The sequence below is a fragment of the Puma concolor genome, chromosome B1 (genome assembly GCF_028749965.1).
Source record: "Puma concolor isolate L17-30 chromosome B1, mPumCon1.1.hap2, whole genome shotgun sequence".
Taxonomy (NCBI): Eukaryota; Metazoa; Chordata; class Mammalia; order Carnivora; family Felidae; genus Puma; species Puma concolor.
This window is the reverse complement of record NC_141670.1, coordinates 59,416,969-59,434,580: the sequence shown is the minus strand read 5'-3', so window position 1 is coordinate 59,434,580 and position 17,612 is coordinate 59,416,969. Positions and strand designations below refer to the sequence as shown.

General features: G+C 37.3%; 1 protein-coding gene across 2 annotated transcripts in view; it reads left to right on the top strand.

The window, feature by feature from the left end:
• The window catches only part of CLCN3 (Cl-/H+ antiporter 3), a 97,010-nt gene that overhangs the window by 1,896 nt on the left and 77,502 nt on the right, over positions 1-17,612 (top strand). For both annotated transcript variants that reach the window (XM_025921474.2, XM_086703877.1), the window contains exon 2: positions 10,598-10,773. In XM_025921474.2, coding sequence (XP_025777259.1) covers positions 10,614-10,773 — 160 coding nt within the window. In that variant the 5' untranslated portion in view covers positions 10,598-10,613. The remainder of the gene's footprint in view (positions 1-10,597; positions 10,774-17,612) is intronic.

The following is a 17,612-nucleotide window of genomic DNA, read 5'->3' as shown; positions in this document are numbered from 1 at the left end:
CAGATATCAAAGCAGTATCCTGTGGCATTTGGCCACTCTCACTGCTTTGTAGAACCTTCATCTAAGTTTCTAGTCAGACTCGACAGCAGTGATCTAAAACATATAATATGATATAACAAGTGTTAATATTTATTGAATGAATTCTGTGGTTCAGATTCATTCCTAAGTGTTTTTTTGTGGATTATCTCAATTATGACACCAACCCCATGAAGTAGGTACTTTGTTTTTCCATTATACAGATAATGGAAACTGAGGAATAGAACAGTTATTTAACTTGCCCAAGGTCTCAGTTAAGTGTCACAACTGGCATGATCTCAGAGCTCTTGCTCTCAATGGCTGCACTGTATTTCAGGTAAGACTAGTCAAAATGCCAGAAGAAAAGTTAGGATGAGAGATACGGCACCATAGGTTCATTTATTTTTCAATTATAAAAGTAATGTGAAATTACAGAAACTCTGGGAAATAAATTTTTGAAACTTTCATTCTATTATAATGAACTCTTTTTGTGTGTTTTTCATATGCACATTCACACGTGTATATATATTGTAGCTATGATTTATTTTTATTTTTAAAAATGAATGTTCTTCAGTTAAAGTACAAAATGTAGGACCAACACTTTGAGAAACTGCCCATTTGTATTGCTGAAATACAGAGATTTGATCTGCAACTTTGACTGCAGCCAGTTAATATTTTTTGCCCTTTTGAGTAGTTGAACAGTTTCTGTCCTGTAAAATCATGAAAATTATTTAGTCTTCCACAGCATCTTTTTGTTGGATTATTGTCTACCTTTCTTTTTTTCTTATAGTCTAAGCCTTATATTTGTGTTTTTACTTTTAAAATCATCTAGTATTTAACTTTTGAATGACTAAAAATTTTTATTAATCTAGGAAACTTCAGAGTGTCTACTTCCTTTAGCAGGTTATTCATTTAATACTTCTTTTGAAGAAAAATGCAAGCACAGCAGTTTGGACATGCAGCTAACTTAATAGTAGAGAAAATAGCAAGTAATATTGCTTTGGGGAGAAATCAGTTTCATTGTTGTCATATCTTGTATGTGGTAACAATACGTATCAGAATAAATTCTGTGATGTTCTGACCTAAGTTTTATGATGTTATATGGGGCGGAGGGGTCATTCTTTGGTAAAATAAATTTGAGAAGCTTTTCACAGATTTAGTGTTTACTCCAGGTTTTCTCAAGAGCCATATGCTGTTAGCCATTACAATTCTAGAATGGGGTATGCTTTATTACCCAAACTTATTTGACCATGAAATCTTTTACTGGACTTGTATTCTGTATACATACTCATCTTCAAATATTTTAGTTGCCTTTTTGGCTCCATAGCATGATTCATGTCAGTAGTTTTGCTTCAGTTAACTTCTTCTCCCATCTCTGCCCCATAAAATCCCACTTATCTTTTAAGGTTGAAGTCAGTTGTGTCTCTTCCAAAGGAGGCTTCTCACCTCAGTTACACTGAGATGAGCTCTTTTTTTCCATGCTCTTATAACACTACTGCTGTTTTCTGTGATATCTGTCATATATTGCCTTTTATTGTATACATTACTTTATAGGAAAGTATTTCAGCATTGCTTTCAAGGACAGTGTATAATGCAATTTATGCTGAACTTTATTGAAAGCTGTAAGGCCTATATAAATATGCCATTAATCAATAAAAATTGTTTTTTTTACAATGTCTGATACATTAGTAGGTATTCTGTAAACATTAGTAAATGAATGAGTGATTATGTTGAAATTCATTGTCACATTTTGATTTTTGACCAGTACTTAAAAATACAGTTAAAATATTTATACAGTTATGATATTTATATGAGATGCTTAAAGTATTTATATGAAAATGCTCCTTACACACAAATGGCTTACATCAATCAGCGTTTTACCTCTGCTATTATGCTTGTGAAACTTTTGTCCATCTCTCTAGTTGCTAATATTTGGGATTTCCATTTCTTTTTTCAGTGATATTGTACCTACTTGTCTATTTAGCTTACTAGCCAGCCAGGTAGCTGACTGATAACACCTTTGAAACTTAGCCATGATCCTTAACCCTACCCAGTCTCCTTTCTGAGAGAGGTAAAACTTGACTGGGAGCTATGGAAAATTGGTGTAACTATTTCAGGCTGTATGGGTCCCTTATCCACGAATTTGCAGTCTTCCTAGTTCTTCTTCCCACCCCCCAATTCAAGTGGCATACTACTTAGTGTTTGCAGTTTGGGTGCTAGATTGGTGCACTGAATGAAGGGAACCACTCCCCTCATTGTAGTGTGGCCTTGAATAGGACTTAAAGCTTACATATCTAATTCTATAGTTGGAAAGAACACTCTGATCTTGAGTCCCATAAGATGTAGAAGAATAAAATTTGTTCTTCCAGCTGTTTTGAATCAATTAGTCAAGTCAGAAACCTAGCAGATCTCTTAGATTTCTTCACCGTTCCCCACAGTTTATTGTTTACCACATCCTCTTAAGTATTTTTCAGAATTCTTTTCACTCCATATTGTGATGTCTTAGGTTAATTATGCCTTCAGTATCTCATATTTAGGATTATTCAGGGTTCTACTGGAATTAGGGTTACCTAACTCCTCTTTCAGCCTTTTGCTCTTTTTTTTTTTTTTTTTTTTTTTTTTTTTTTTTTTTTTTTTTTTTTTTAGCCTTTTGCTCTTCTAATCTGTCTTGCATACTGCTGCTACTGTTGCCTTGCTAAGATTCGTATTTGGTCATGTGGTTTATCTTTGAAAACTCTTAATGGTTTCTCTTGTGTATAAATGAGTAATTAAGTTCCTTAGCACGCATATGAGCTCCTCCCTTTCTGATCTGGCCTATGTCCACCTCTCCAGCTACTCTCCAGTCCCTTACCTCTTATTTAAGCTACCTAAGCAGTTTTTATTATTATGCTGCTGTGTTTTTGCATGTATTTTTTTTTGTTTTTTTTGTTTTTTGTTGTTGTTTGTTTTGCTTGTATTGACTTTCACCTCATCGTTAGCCCAGTTCACTCATCCTAATCCTTCAAGTACTCAGCTTAAACATTCCCTTTATTAAATGTTCACTTTTAAGGATGCCTGGGTGGCTCAGTTGGTGAAGCATCCGACTTCAGCTCAGGTCATGATCTCACAGTTTGTGGGTTTGAGCACCATGTCAGGCTCTGTGCTGACAGCTCAGAGCCTGGAGCCTGGTTTGGATTCTGTATCTCCCTCTCTCTCTGCCCCTCCTCCACATATGCTCTGTCTCTCTCTGTCTCTTAAAAAATAAGTAAACGTTAAAAAATTCTTTTAAATAATTTTAAAAATGTTCACTTTTAAGACTTTTCCAGGTAGCATGCTTATTCCTTTTCAGTGTTATCGAATACCTCCTATATACCTTTCCTGTGATATTTATCATACCATACTGTAGTTATTTGTATGTCTTTTGCCTTCACTGCTTTGGGAATAGGGACCATATTTTACTCATTACCCCAGCACCTGTCTTGTGCCTGGTACATGATGGGTACTGAGTAAATGGTTGTCAAATACATTAACAAGTGACTCTGAAAACTAATTTTGGCTACAAGGGAGATGACAACTGAGATAGGGAATGTAGGAGAACAAGCAAGTTTGGGACAAATATTCAGTTTCATTGAATTAGAGTTTGCATAATATCCAAATAGAGATGTACCATCCAAATAGAGAAGTATTTGTTATTTACTCATAAGTATTAATTGACCCATCAAGATTTTGTAGATATAGATAAGATTATAAAATTTATATGGAAAGGTAGGGGCACCTGGGTTGCTCAGTGGGTTGAGCGTCTGACTTCGGCTCAGGTCATGATCTCACAGTTCATGGGTTCGAGCCCCGCATCAGGCTCTGTGCTGACCGCTTGCTCAGAGCCTGGAGCCTGCTTCAGATTCTGTGTCTCCTTCTGTCTCTGCCCCTCCCCCGCTCATGCTTTGTCTCACTCTGTTTCTCAAAAAGAAAGAAATGTAAAAAAATTTTTTTTTTAATTTATATGGAAAGGTAAAGTAACTAGAATAGCTAAAGTAATTTTGAAAAATAAGAATAAAGTGTGAGAAATTAATCTATCCAATTTCCAGCTTATTTCAGCGCTAGAGTAAGCAAGACTGTGTGGTATTGCTGAAGGTATAGACATATATCAGTGGAACAGAACACAGAACTCTGAAATAGATGCACACGAATATACCCAACTAATTTTTGACAAAGGCAAAAGAAAATAAAAACAAATCAGTGAAAGATAGCTTTTTTCAGCAAATACTGCTGGAACAATTGGACATGCAAACATCCAAAAAAAAAAAAAAAAGAAAGAAAAGAAAACCCAAAAAACGAAGAACTTCAACCTATGTCTTAACACCTTATACAAAAAGTCACGCAAAATGGATCATGGACTTACATGTAAAATGTTAAACTTTAAAAACATAGGGATGCCTGGGTGGCACAGTCAGTTAAGCATCTGATTCTTGATTTTGGCTCAGGTCATGATCTTACTTTCATGAGATTGAGCCCCAAGTCAGGCTCTGTGTCGGGTGTGGAGCCTGCTTAAAATTCTCTCTCCCTCTCCCCCTGTCCCTCCCCTGCTTTCATGCTCTCTCTTTCTCAGAAAAAAAAAAAAATAATAATAAAAGAAAAGAAAACAAAATTTAGAAGAAAATATTTGGGGGGTAGATTTCTTAGATGACACCAAAAGCATAATCAATAAAGGAAAAATTTATGAATTCAACTTCATCAAAATTAAATATTTTGCTCAGTGATAGACCCTGTTAAAAGGAAGAAAATCACAGGCACCCAGCTAGCTTAGTTAGTGGAGTATGTGACTCTTGGTGTCAGGGTTGTGAGTTTGAGCCCCACATCAGGCATAGAGAGTACTTAAAAAGTACTTAAAAAAAAAAGTCAAGCTATAGAGTGTGAGAAAATGTTTGCAAACAACATATCTGACAAAGGACTGGTATCTAGAATATACTAAAGTATAAAACTCAGCAGTAGAAAAACAATCCAATTAGAATATGGGCAAAATATATGAACTGTCATTCCACTAAAGAGGATAGGCAGATAGCAAAGAAGTACAAAAAAGATGTTCAACATGATTAGCTACCAGGGAAATGCAAACAAACTGCAGTGAGATATCACTACACACCTATTGGAATGGCTAAAATTAAAATTGGTGACAACGGGAAGTTCGGGTAAGGATGTGAAGAAACTGGATCACCCATGTATTTATTGTTGGTGGGAATGCACCCATGTATTTATTGTTGGTGGGAATGTAAAACTGGCAGTTCCTTAAAAAACTAAACATGCAATTACCATATGACCCAATTAATGCACTCCTTAAGTTTTATCCCAGAGAAATGAAGACTTGACTGCATACAAAAACCTGTACATGGATATTTATAGCAGCTTTATTCATAATACCCAAAACCTAGAAAAAAGCCAGATATTCTTCAATGGGTGAATGGTTAAGTTATGGTACATCCATACCATGGACTACTACTCAGCAATCAAAAGGAAAGAACTATTGATACATAGAGCAACCTAGATGAATCTCTAGAGAATTATACTGAGATCATGACCTGATCCAAAATCAAGAGTTGGACGCCCATCTGATTAAGCCATCTAGGTGCCCCAACATGTTCTGTATCTTGATTGTACCATCAATGTCAGTATTTGGGTTGTGATTTTCTGTAGTTTTGCAAGATGTTACCATTGGCAGAAGCTGAGTAAAGGGTACACAAGATATCTCTGTATGATATTTTACAACTGCATGTGAAATCAGAATTATTTCAAAAAGTCGAATAAAAAAATACTGGACACTTAATATGTGTTAGGTACTATGCTAATGACCATCGATTATGGAATATTGAACAGAAATGGACACTGTGTCAGATCTCACGATATATTCTAGTTGGGAAGACCGACATTAACTAAATAATCATGTAAATAAGTATAATATTACATACAACCGTAGTAAATGATATAAAGGAGAGAATTAAGAGCTAACAGTGAAAATTTGACCTAGTTTAGGGAGATTTGCCCAGGTAGTAAGTAGGTCAGAGAGGCTTTCCTTATTATTTGCATGACTTTGGGTAAGTTATTTAAACTCTGTGCCTCAGTTTCCTCATCTGTTAAATGAGGAAAATAATAGTACCTAACCTTTAGGGTGATTATATTTAATATAAGTATAAACAAGTTAATTTTTGTCATGTTAAGGTTAATGCTGAACATGTAATAAACTGTTTAAGAGGTTTTTTTGGGGAGTGGGGGGAGGGTGCCTGGGTGACTCAGCTGGTTAAGCATGTGGCTCTTGGTTTCAGCTTAGGTCATGATCTCATGGTTTTGTGGGTTCGAGCAGTATGTCAGGCTCTGTGCTGGCAGCACGGAGCCTGCTTGGGATTCTTTTTCTCCCTTTCCCTCTGCCCCTCCCCCACTAGCACTGTCTCTTTCTCTCTCAAGATAAATAAACTTTAAAAAAAGTTGTTTTTTTTAATGCTTATTTGTGAGAAAGTGTGCTCACATGCACAGGTGAGGGAGGGGCAGAGAGAGAGGGAGACAGAGAATCCCAAGCAGACTCCACACTGCCAGTGCAGAGCCTGATATGGGGCTTGAACCCATAAATGGTGAGATCATGACCTGAGCTGAAATTGAAAGTCCGACGCCTAACAGACTGAGCCACTCAGGTGCCCCTATTTAAGAATTTGTTAAATAGATGTGAAGAATGAGTAGGAAAGTTAATTAGGTGGGGGAGAAAAGGGTATGTTCCAAGCTGAGGAAGCTGTAAGACAGGAAACAGCCTAGTTAGGACTGAGGAAGATCAGTTAATCTAGAGGACTGCAAGAAGTACATGCTTCAAAGTGAAGCTAGAGAACTAGGCAGAGGCCAGGCTGCAGGGATTTTGTCTGCTAGGTTTAAGAGTTTGTCTGCTAAAGTTGGTGAGAAGTGACTGAGGCTTTAATCCATGGAGTATGGAGAGATTACTGATCAGACTTGCTTTCAGAAAAGACCATGATGGCTATAGTATGGAGATCAGATTAGAGTGGTCAAGGTGATTGTACATAGATCCTTTAGGAATTTACTGCAATACACCAGGCTTTATCCCTGGAGATTTTCATAGGTTATCTCCAGTCCTCATAACTGCAAGAATATATTCACAGACCACTGTTTGTCTATTATGTTTTGAAATGACTCGGGGCGCCTGGGTGGCGCAGTCGGTTAAGCGTCCGACTTCAACCAGGTCACGATCTCGCGGTCCCTGAGTTCGAGCCCCGCGTCAGGCTCTGGGCTGATGGCTCAGAGCCTGGAGCCTGTTTCCGATTCTGTGTCTCCCTCTCTCTCTGCCCCTCCCCCGTTCATGCTCTGTCTCTCTCTGTCCCAAAAATAAATAAACGTTAAAAAAAAAAATTTAAAAAAAAAGAAATGACTTTAAATATATTTTTTGACAATTAAAAAGGACAAGATCACTTTGTAGTATTGTTTTCATTTTTTTAAATATGCAGAATTTCAGCTGCCATATTGTGGTTTAACAGCCTTTTGTGGGCAAGCCTGGGAATTGGGTTTAGAACTTAAAAATCATCTGGATATCATTGGTATCCAGATTTCTTCTGTGTATTTCCTTTATGCTACTACAGAATTTTATTTAAAAAAATTTTTTTTTAATGTTTTATTTATTTTTGAGACAGAGAGAGACAAAGCGTGAGTGGGATAGGAGCAGAGAGAGAGGGAGACAGAGAATCCAAAGCAGGCTCCATGCTCTGAGCTGTCAGCACAGAGTCCGACGTGGGGCTCGAACTCGCAAACCGTGAGATCATGACCTGAGCTGAAGTCAGACATTCAACCGACTGAGCCACCCAGGAACCCCAACTACTACAGAATTTTAGACACTCTTGTTATAAAGAAAGGTGTAGAGGCTAGATGTCTCAGAGGTATTAGTGAAATTAAGTTTTTTAAGCATTTTGTAAGTGTTAAGTTCCCAGTTATCACTTACTGGTTTTTGAGGACTTTTACGGAAATGGAGGAGATACCTTGGAATTGCTGATTGAGGTCCCAGTACACAGAAATATTTAATTATTTTAGGGATTTCTCAGTGATATGTAGCCTCTAGCTAACGTTCATTGATGTGTGTTATCACATGTCTTAAGCCTTTCTAGTCTGATCATGAGGTAAAGAAATGATGAACAGAATGTGTGTATTCTTTCCAAAATCTTAGCATATGGGCTTTGATACATCAAAATTCAAATGATTCATGCTTATTTTTTTAAAAGGCTTTTGGCTATTTACTCAAGAGCCACAATATTTAATTTGATTGCCTTATGGACCCTGCAAAGTTCTTCGCATGAATAGTTATTTTCAAACTATTCTAACATTTACCTTAGATATAAAACTCTTGCTTTAATTAGTACACACAAATCTCAGTAAGTTATAACAGGCTGTCTTTGGTAGAGGTAACTATAAAACATTAATGAAGTTGCAAAGCAATAACTATGCAAGTTTTCTTTGTAATCCATGTGCTAAATCTTTGGTTATTCTCCCAGGGCCAGATTAGTACTGTTGTAGAGAGCATTTGTTTATTGAAAACTGAATACGTTTCAGTTTTTTACCTTTTTTACCTCATTGACTGAATAAACAATTTGACATTTTATATTTATTATTTATATATTATGTACCAATGACTATGCCAGATGCTGAGAATAGAGACATGTTCTCAAGGAGTTCTCAAAACTTCACCCTCTCTAAAGTAGTTTTGAAGTTAGGAAATTTATATAATAAATCTGTTAAAAATAGTTTTTAGCAATGTTTTATTTTTCTCAAAAGAAGTGTACAATCTCTACAAATAATTTTAATTGTTATAGCTCTTTGAGTTTATTTTTCCCTGTGCAGAAGGATGGTTTACTGAGGACAAGAGATTGTCTTAAAACACTTCAAGTCTTCAGTATTAAAATTCAACACTAAAAGGGCACCTGGCTGGCTCATTTAGTAGAGCATGTGACTCTTGGAGCCTACCTAAAAAAGAAAGAAGAATTCAGCACTAGGATTGGAGTATGCTTAGTGCCATTATCTTTTATTTTCATATGTACTTATTACGACATACCTATTAAGTTCTTGTTTTACAAGGCTTACTGGTTTGACTGCTTTTATGACTGTATCATTCAAGTCCCACACATGAACCTTTCAAGTTTATTGGTAATGTTTTGCACTCTCCATTTAGATATTGAGCAAGTAAGTAGATGTATTTTAAAAATCAAACAATTTAAGAGCAATACTGTTTTTAGAGTAAGAACAATGAAAACATAAGTATGTTTAGTATTATCTGCTTTGAAAAAATGAAAATTGTGATTTAAATTTGAAAATGATGAAAGGAGGGGGTGCCTGGATGGCTCAGTTGGTTGAGTGAATGACTTCAGCTAAGGTCATGATCTTGCAGTTCACGAGTTCAAGCCCCACATTGGGCTCTGGCTGATGGCTCAGAGCCTGGAACAGGCTTCAGATTCCGTATTTCCTCTGTCTGCCCCTAATCCACTTACACTGTGTGTGTGTCTCTCACTTCCGAAAATTAAAAATAAAAACATTAAAAAATAAAATAATGAAAGGAGAATGAAATTAATATTAAAAAAATTTTAATTACAGCATTTTAGGGGCACCTGGGTGGCTCAGTCAGTTAAGCATCCGACTTTGGCTCAGGTCGTGATCTCATGGTTCATGAGTTCGAGCCCTGCATTGGTCTCTGTGCTGACAGCTCAGACCCTGGAGCCTGTTTCAGATTCTGTATTTCCCTCTCTTTCTGTCCCTTCCCCACTCACACTCTATCTGTCTCAAAATAAACATTAAAAATAAAAAAAAAAAAGCATTTTATTTATTTTTTATTTTTTATTTATTTATTTATTTATTTTGAGAGCAAGAGAGTGCACAGGTATTCATTAGCATGAGCGGGAAAGGGGCAGAGAGCAAGGGGGACAGAGGATCCAAACGGGGCTTTGTGCTGACAGCAGAGAGCCTGATGCAGGGCTCAAACTCATGAACCATGAGATCATGACCTGAGCCAAGGTCAGACGCTTAACTGACTGAGCCACCCAGGTGCCCCAAATTACACCATTTTAAAATTAGTACTTGGATTTAGTAAAATACTCAAAAGAGACAAAGAATTTGCCTTTTAGACCTGGTACTTTAGCCATTTTGTTCCTTTCTCCCGTAGGCAACTTTTCTTGGAAATCGCTCCAGTGATCATCTATATTTACACAAGCCATTATGTACTGTTTTTCTACCTCTTCCCCATACCCTCTCCCCTGCTTTTTTTGGATAACTGCCCCCCCCCGTATATATTGTGGTATACCTAAAACACTTCTTTGTAATTTTTTAACTTAACAACTGATCTTGCAGTTTGTTTTGTATCACTACATGAAGAAATTCTTTGTTCTTTTTTGTAGCTGCATAGTGAGAATAGAATTAATAAATCATCCCAAAAGACTTAGTAGAGTGAGCTATTGTTACAGTGAATGAACTTAGTATTTTTTTAATACAGAGATCAGAAGTTTCTTTTTGTTATGTTAAACTAAGTGATTTTTATAATACGCTGGGAAAATGTTAAAACTACTTTTTCCTCTTTTTTCAGATAATCAGAGAACTAAATGGAGTCTGAGCAGCTGTTCCATAGAGGATACTATCGAAACAGCTACAACAGTATAACAAGTGCAAGTAGTGATGAGGAGCTTTTAGATGGAGTAGGTGTTATTATGGACTTTCAAACTTCTGAAGATGACAATTTGTTAGATGGTGACACAGCAGTTGGTAAGTTTGTCATTATAACTTTTAATGTTTGTAGTAATGTCCACTAATAAATATATACATTATTTTATTGAGGTTGAGTTTTTGGGTAGCTTTTTTTATTTTTTAATTGAGTTCGTTCATATAACGTAACCATTTTAAAGCTTTCAGAGGCGGATGGATGGCTCATTTAAGTGTCCGATGCTTGGTTTCAGCTCACGTCATGATCTCAGTTTGTGAGTTCAAGCCCTATGTCTGGCTCTGAGCTGAGAGTGTGGAGCCTGCGTGGGATTCTTTCTCTCCTCTCTCTCTGTCCTTCCCCTGCTTGCACACTCTCTCTCTCTCTTTCAAATAAATAAACTTAAAAAAAGTATTCAGTTCATTGGCATTTAACACATTCACAGTGTTGTGCAATTACCACTTTTATCTAGTTCCAAAACATTTTCATTATCCCCAAAAGAAAACCTTGTATATGGGTAAACTTAAAAATTTAAATGTAACATAATATGGAGATGTATGCAACTGTAATTGGAATCCTCAGGGAAATAGAACCTAATAGGATAGATACCCAGAAAGCGATTTATTATGAAGGATTGCCTCTCATGTTTGTGGAGGCTGAGTTCTACAATCTGTCATCTGCAAGTTGGAAGCCCAGGAAAGCTGGTGTATTTCTAGTCTAAACCCAGAGGCCTGAGAACCAGGGTAGCCAATGGTGTGTGCCAAGGCCCACACATCCAGAAGTGTTAATGTCCAAAGGCAGAAGATAGATGTCCCATGTCAAGCAATGAGCAATATCACCTTTCCTCTGCCTTTTTGTTCTATTCACATTCTCAACTGATTGCATGATGCCCACTTGGATTGTAGGGTGCCTTTTTTAAGTCTACTGAATCAAACACTAATCTCTTCTGGAAAGACTCTCACAGGCGCACATACAAATAATGTTTTACCAGCTATCTAGGCATCCCTTAGCTCTGTGAAGTTGACATGTAAAATTAACCATCACAACAATCATCAGATTATAAGCGTGGAGATTTTACAAAGTGAATACACATATAACTATCCCTCATTAAAAAATAAAACATAACTGAGGCCTGGGTGGCTCAGTCTGTTAAGTGGCTGACTCTTAATTTCGGCTCAGGTCATGATCCCAGGGTTGTGGGATTGATCCCTGGGTCGGGCTCTGTGCTGAGCACAGAGTCTGCTTGAGATATTCTCTCTCCCTCTGTTGCTCTCCTCTGCTTGCATTCTCTCTCTGTCTCTCTCTCAAACAAAATAAATAAAATAAATAAAACATTACCACTTCAGAATTCTCCTTTGTTCCTCCTTCCAGTTTCATAGGTGACTATTATTTTGACTTCTATCTATTAGTTTTACAGGTATTTAATTTCATATAAATGGAATTATACTGTTTATACTCTTTTGCGTCTGGTGTCATTAATTTATGTTTTGAGATTCATCTATGTTGCTGAATATAGCAGTAATTGATTATTTTCAGTGCCACATAGTATCATTGTGTACACATGCTGCAATTTGTTCTGTTCATCATATATTGTTGGTGGACATTTAAGGGTTTTTTTTTCTTACAGATTTTGGCTCTCAGTAATAATGCTTTTATGAATTTTCATTTACCTGTATTTTAGTGCACATTATATACACAGTTCTCTGGGACTTATACCTTGGAATGGAACTCTTAGTTGACAGAGTATGTGGATTTCAGTATTACTAGATACTGTGAAAGGTGGTTCCGAAGTAGTTGTAGCATATTCATTCTACCAGCAGTGTGTGCAAGTTCTGGTTGTTCCACATTTTCACCAATACTTGATATTCTCAGTTAAAAAAGAAAATTGGCTATTCTAGTGTGGGTGCAGTATTCTCACATTTTGGTCTTAATTTTACATTTATCTGAAGGCTTTTGAGTTTGTTTATTTTTTTATTTTTTTATTTAAAAAAATTAAAAATTTTTAATGTTATTTATTTATTTATTTATTTAACATTTATTTATTTTTGAGACAGAGAGAGACAGAGCATGAACAGCGGAGGGTCAGAGAGAGGGAGACACAGAATCCGAAACAGGCTCCAGGCTCTGAGCTGTCAGCACAGAGCCTGACGCGGGGCTCGAACTCATGGACCGCGAGATCATGACCTGAGCCGAAGTCGGATGCTTAACCGACTGAGCCACCCAGGCGCCCCTGTTTATTTATTTTTGAGAGAGAAAGAGAGCACGAGCAGGGGAGGGGCAGAGAGAGAGAGAGAGATGCAGAATCCAAAGCAGGCTCCAGGCTCCAAGCTGTCAGCAGAGAGCCCGACACGGGGCTCGAACTCACCAACTGTGAGACCATGACCTGAGCCGAAGTCGGATGCTCAACCGACTGAGCCACCCAGGCACCCCTGAAGGCTTATGAGTTAAATACATTTTTGCATGTTTGGGTTTTTTAGACTGCCTCTTTTAAAGTGCCAGTTTGATATTTTTGCCCATTTTATGAATGCTTTATGCATTCTGATTAAAAGTCCTTTATCAGCGGGGAGCCTGGGTGACTCAGTTGGTTGGGCATCCGACTTCAGCTCAGGTCATGATCTCGCGGTCTGTGAGTTCGAGCCCCGCATCGGGCTCTGTGCTGACAGCTCAGAGCCTGGAGCCTGTTTCGGATTCTGTGTCTCCCTCTCTCTCTGACCCTCCCCCATTCATGCTGTCTCTCCCTGTCTCAAAAATAAATAAACGTTAAAAAAAAAAAATTAAAGAAAAAAAGTCCTTTATCAGATATATATATTGCAAATGTCCTCTCTCATTCTGGTATGCCTTTTCACATTTTTTTTTTTAACGTTTATTTATTTTTGAGACAGAGAGAGACAGAGCATGAACAGGGGAGGGTCAGAGAGAGAGGGAGACACAGAATCTGAAACAGGCTCCAGGCTCTGAGCTGTCAGCACAGAGTCCGACGCGGGTCTCGAACTCATGGACCACGAGATCATGACCTGAGCCGAAGTCGGATGCTTAACCGACCAAGCCACCCAGGTGCTCCTGCCTTTTCACATTCTTAATGGAATCTTTTGATGAAGATGCCATAAATTCTAAAGAAATCCAGTTAATCTTTTCCTTTATTCTTTGTCCTTTTTGTAATCTATTTTGTAATCTCTTCCCATACCTCAAGATCATGAATATATTCTCTGATATTCTTCTAGAAGTTTTATTTTTTTTCTGTGTCTTTCACATTTAGATTTATAATGTACCTTGCAACTAACTTTTATGTATGATGTAAGTTAAAGGTGTAGATTCATTTTTTCCATATGGATGAGTAGTTGATCCAGCACCATTTATTGAAAAAGCCTTCCATTCTCCTGTATACTGCAGTGACATCTTTATCAAGTGGGTATGTTTCTGTAGGTCTGTTTTTGAACTTTATACTCCGTTACATTGAAATTCTTGTCTCTTCTTATGCCAAAACTCAGCTTATATAAGTTTTGTTTTTCATATTGGTCTTTTATTGACTTGTGGTCCATATAGTTTACTCAAACTTAATGTAATCACTGATATATTTGAGTTCAAATCTGTTGTCTTTATTGTTTTCTGTTTGTCATAGTTGTTCTTTTTTCTCTATTTCTTTCTGTTCCTCCCAGTACTTTGTTAGTTACATGCTGTCTTATTGTTTGGTGCATTACTCTAGAGATTATAACATGCACTCTTGACTTTTTAGTTCTATAAATTAGTACTTTTACCACTTTGTGGAAAATGCAAGGACCTTACGGTATTTTACCTCATTTTATCCCCCTCCCACTTTTTGTTCTCTGGGACAAAGTATAATTCTTCATATATTTTATTTGTTTTCTGTTTACTTATTTTTGAGAGAACAAGCAGGGAAGGGGTGGAGAGAGAGGGAGACAGAGAATCCCAAGCAGGCTGTGTGCTGTCAGTGCAGAGCCGGCATGGGGTTCAAACCCAGTAACTGAACTGTGAGATCATGACAGAGCTGAAATCACGAGTCAGACATTCAACCGACAGCCACCCAGGCACCCCTCTTCATATATTTTGTTTCATTTCAAACAATTTTTTTAATGTTTATTTATTTTTGAGAGAGAGACAGACAGAGTATGAGAGGGGGAGGGGCAGAAAGAGAGGGAGACACAGAAGCCGAAGCAGGCTCCAGGCTCTGAGCTGTCAGCACAGAGCCCAACGCGGGGCTGGAACTCACAGACCACGAGATCATGACCTGGGCCTCAGTTGGATGCTTAACCGACTGATCCACCCAGGCGCCCCCACTTCGTATATTTTAAACTTCACAAGACATTATTTATTGTTTTATGTCAGTATCTACTTAGATTTAGCTACGTCTTCACTTTTTCTATTACTCTTCATTTTATACTGTATTTTCATATATCTGTCTGGGTTAGTTATCTTTCTTCCTGAAGAACTCTCATTGATATTTCCTTTCATTACTAACCTAGGGATAAATTTACTCAGTGTTTCAAAAGTTTTTGTTTCCTCTTTATTTTTGTAAGATATATTTGTGGTTCGAGGCTCCTGGGAGGCTCAGTCGGTTAAGCGTCCGACTTCAGCTCAGGTCATGATCTTGCGGTTTTTGAGTTCGAGCCCTGCATTGGACTCTGCTGATGGCTCAGAGCCTGGAGCCTGCTTCAGATTCTGTGTCTCCCCATCTGTCTGCCCCTCCCATGCTCATGCTCTGTCTCCCTCTGTCTCTCAATAATAAAATAAAACGTTAAAAATTTTTTTAGAAAGATATATTTGTACTTATATATTTCCAGATGTATAGTCATTTTCTTTGAACACTTAAAATTTTTAATGTTTATTTATTTTTGAGAGACAGAGGGAGACAGAGCGTGAGTGACGGAAGGGCAGAGAGAGAGGGAGACACAGAATCTGAAGGAGGCTCCAGGTTCTGAGCTGTCAGCACAGAGCCCAATGCAGGGCTCCAACTCACGAACCATGAGATCATGACCTGAGCCGAAGTTGGAAGCTTAACTGACTGAGCCTCTTTGAACACTTTAGAGATATAATTCTGGTATCATTTGCCTTCTTTTATTTCTCTTGAAAGGTCAGCTATCATTTTTATTCTTTTCCCCTTTTGGTTGCTTTTCTTCTTGTCTTTCAGAAGCTTAACCAAAGTTGCTTAAGTGTGGTTTTCTTTGTATTTATCCTGGCTGGGGTTATTAGAGCCTCCTGAATTGTGACTTGATTTTTCTTTTTACCCCCCCTTTTTTTTTTTTAATCTTTGGATAATTTTGACCAGTGTGTCCTCAAATGTAACTGCCATTCTCTCTCTCCTCTCCTTTCAGGACTCCAATTTAATGTGTTAGATCTTTTCTCTGAGATCCTTGCAACTCTTTATACTCTTTGCTTTACATCTTCTTTTTCATTTCGATATTTCAGCTCTTTTGAATACAAGCAAAACAATAACTAGATCATATGGTAAGAGTATATTTAGTTTTGTAAGAAGCTGCCAAACTGTCTTTTAAAGTGGCTGTAGTGGGGCGCCTGAGTGGCTCAGTCAATTAAGCATCTGACTTTGACTCAGATCATGACCTTGCGGTTCATGGGTTTAAGCCCCGTGTCAGGCTCTGTGCTGACAGCTCGGAGCCTGGAGCTGCTTTGGATTCTGTGTCTCCTTCTCTCTCTGCCCCTCCACTGCTCATGCTCTGTCTCTGTCTCTCTCTCAAAAATAAAAACATTAACAAATATAAATTAAAAACAAATAAAGTGGCTATACCATTTGTATTCCCACCAGGAGTGAATGAGAGAGTTCCTGTTGCTCCACATACATGTCACCATTTGGTGTTGTCAATAGTTTAGATTTTAGCTGTTGTAACAGGTGTGTGTTGGTATCTCATTGTTTTCTATCAAGTTTTGAATATCAGTTATTTCTTAATCACTGCATTTCCATTAGATAGTTTTTATAGATTTCTGTACTCTGGGAAAAATTCTATTCTCTTTTGGAACATATTAATCATTTGTTTAAACTCCATATCTGAATATTCTACACAGACCTTTGGGTCTGTTTCTATTGCCAGTTTTTTCCCTTGTTTTTCTAGTCTTTTGGCTCTAGCTTCAGGTGTGCTTTGTAATTTTTGATTGAATGCTAGATATTGTATACATAAAATTATAGATGCTGGTGACATCTTCACCATAGTGTAATTAATTTTTTTCTGGGCAAACAGGTAGACTAGGAGCAAATTACATTGATCTCATCAAAGATCAAGAGAATTAGCAGTGTGGTTTCAGACTTTTTGTGAGTTAGTCTGTATTTTGACTTACTTTATTTTTAGGGCATAGCCCTTGAGGATTTTAGTGGAAAGCTTGGTGTGTTTACAAGACTCCTTCTCTTTGGTGGGTGCTGAAATTTAGTTTTTATCTCCCTGGCATTTTAAGACTACTGACAGCTTGGCTAATCGTTTTAGTTTCTTAACCACTTTTTGCTTAGATTCTCAGCCTCTTGCTTACAAAATCTAGGAACAAAAATATTTTTGGGGAAAAGTATTATAGAATGATCTGTTCTGACTCTTTTCTCCAGGATATTGGAACGTTCAAGGCCACGTTGGTGAATCTGAACTTCAAATTTTGTCTATTTTGTCTACTTGACCCCTTAAGACTGGCAAGAGCTCCTCACTTTCATTTTCTGTTGGAGTTCTCAGTCTCTATACTTATGAATCAGGAAATGGCTCAAGGGCAAAAAGTGGTTGAGACTGTTGGATTTACCTTTTTCACTTTTTTTCCCAGAATTTTGGCACCTGTATGCTTTCTGGCTGTTTTGGGTGTTCTTTGATTTTTTTTTTTTTTTTTTTTTTTAGTAAATACAGTATTTTGTTATTATTTATCATTTGCTGTCTTCATCACTAATGCGTTTTTTCCTAAT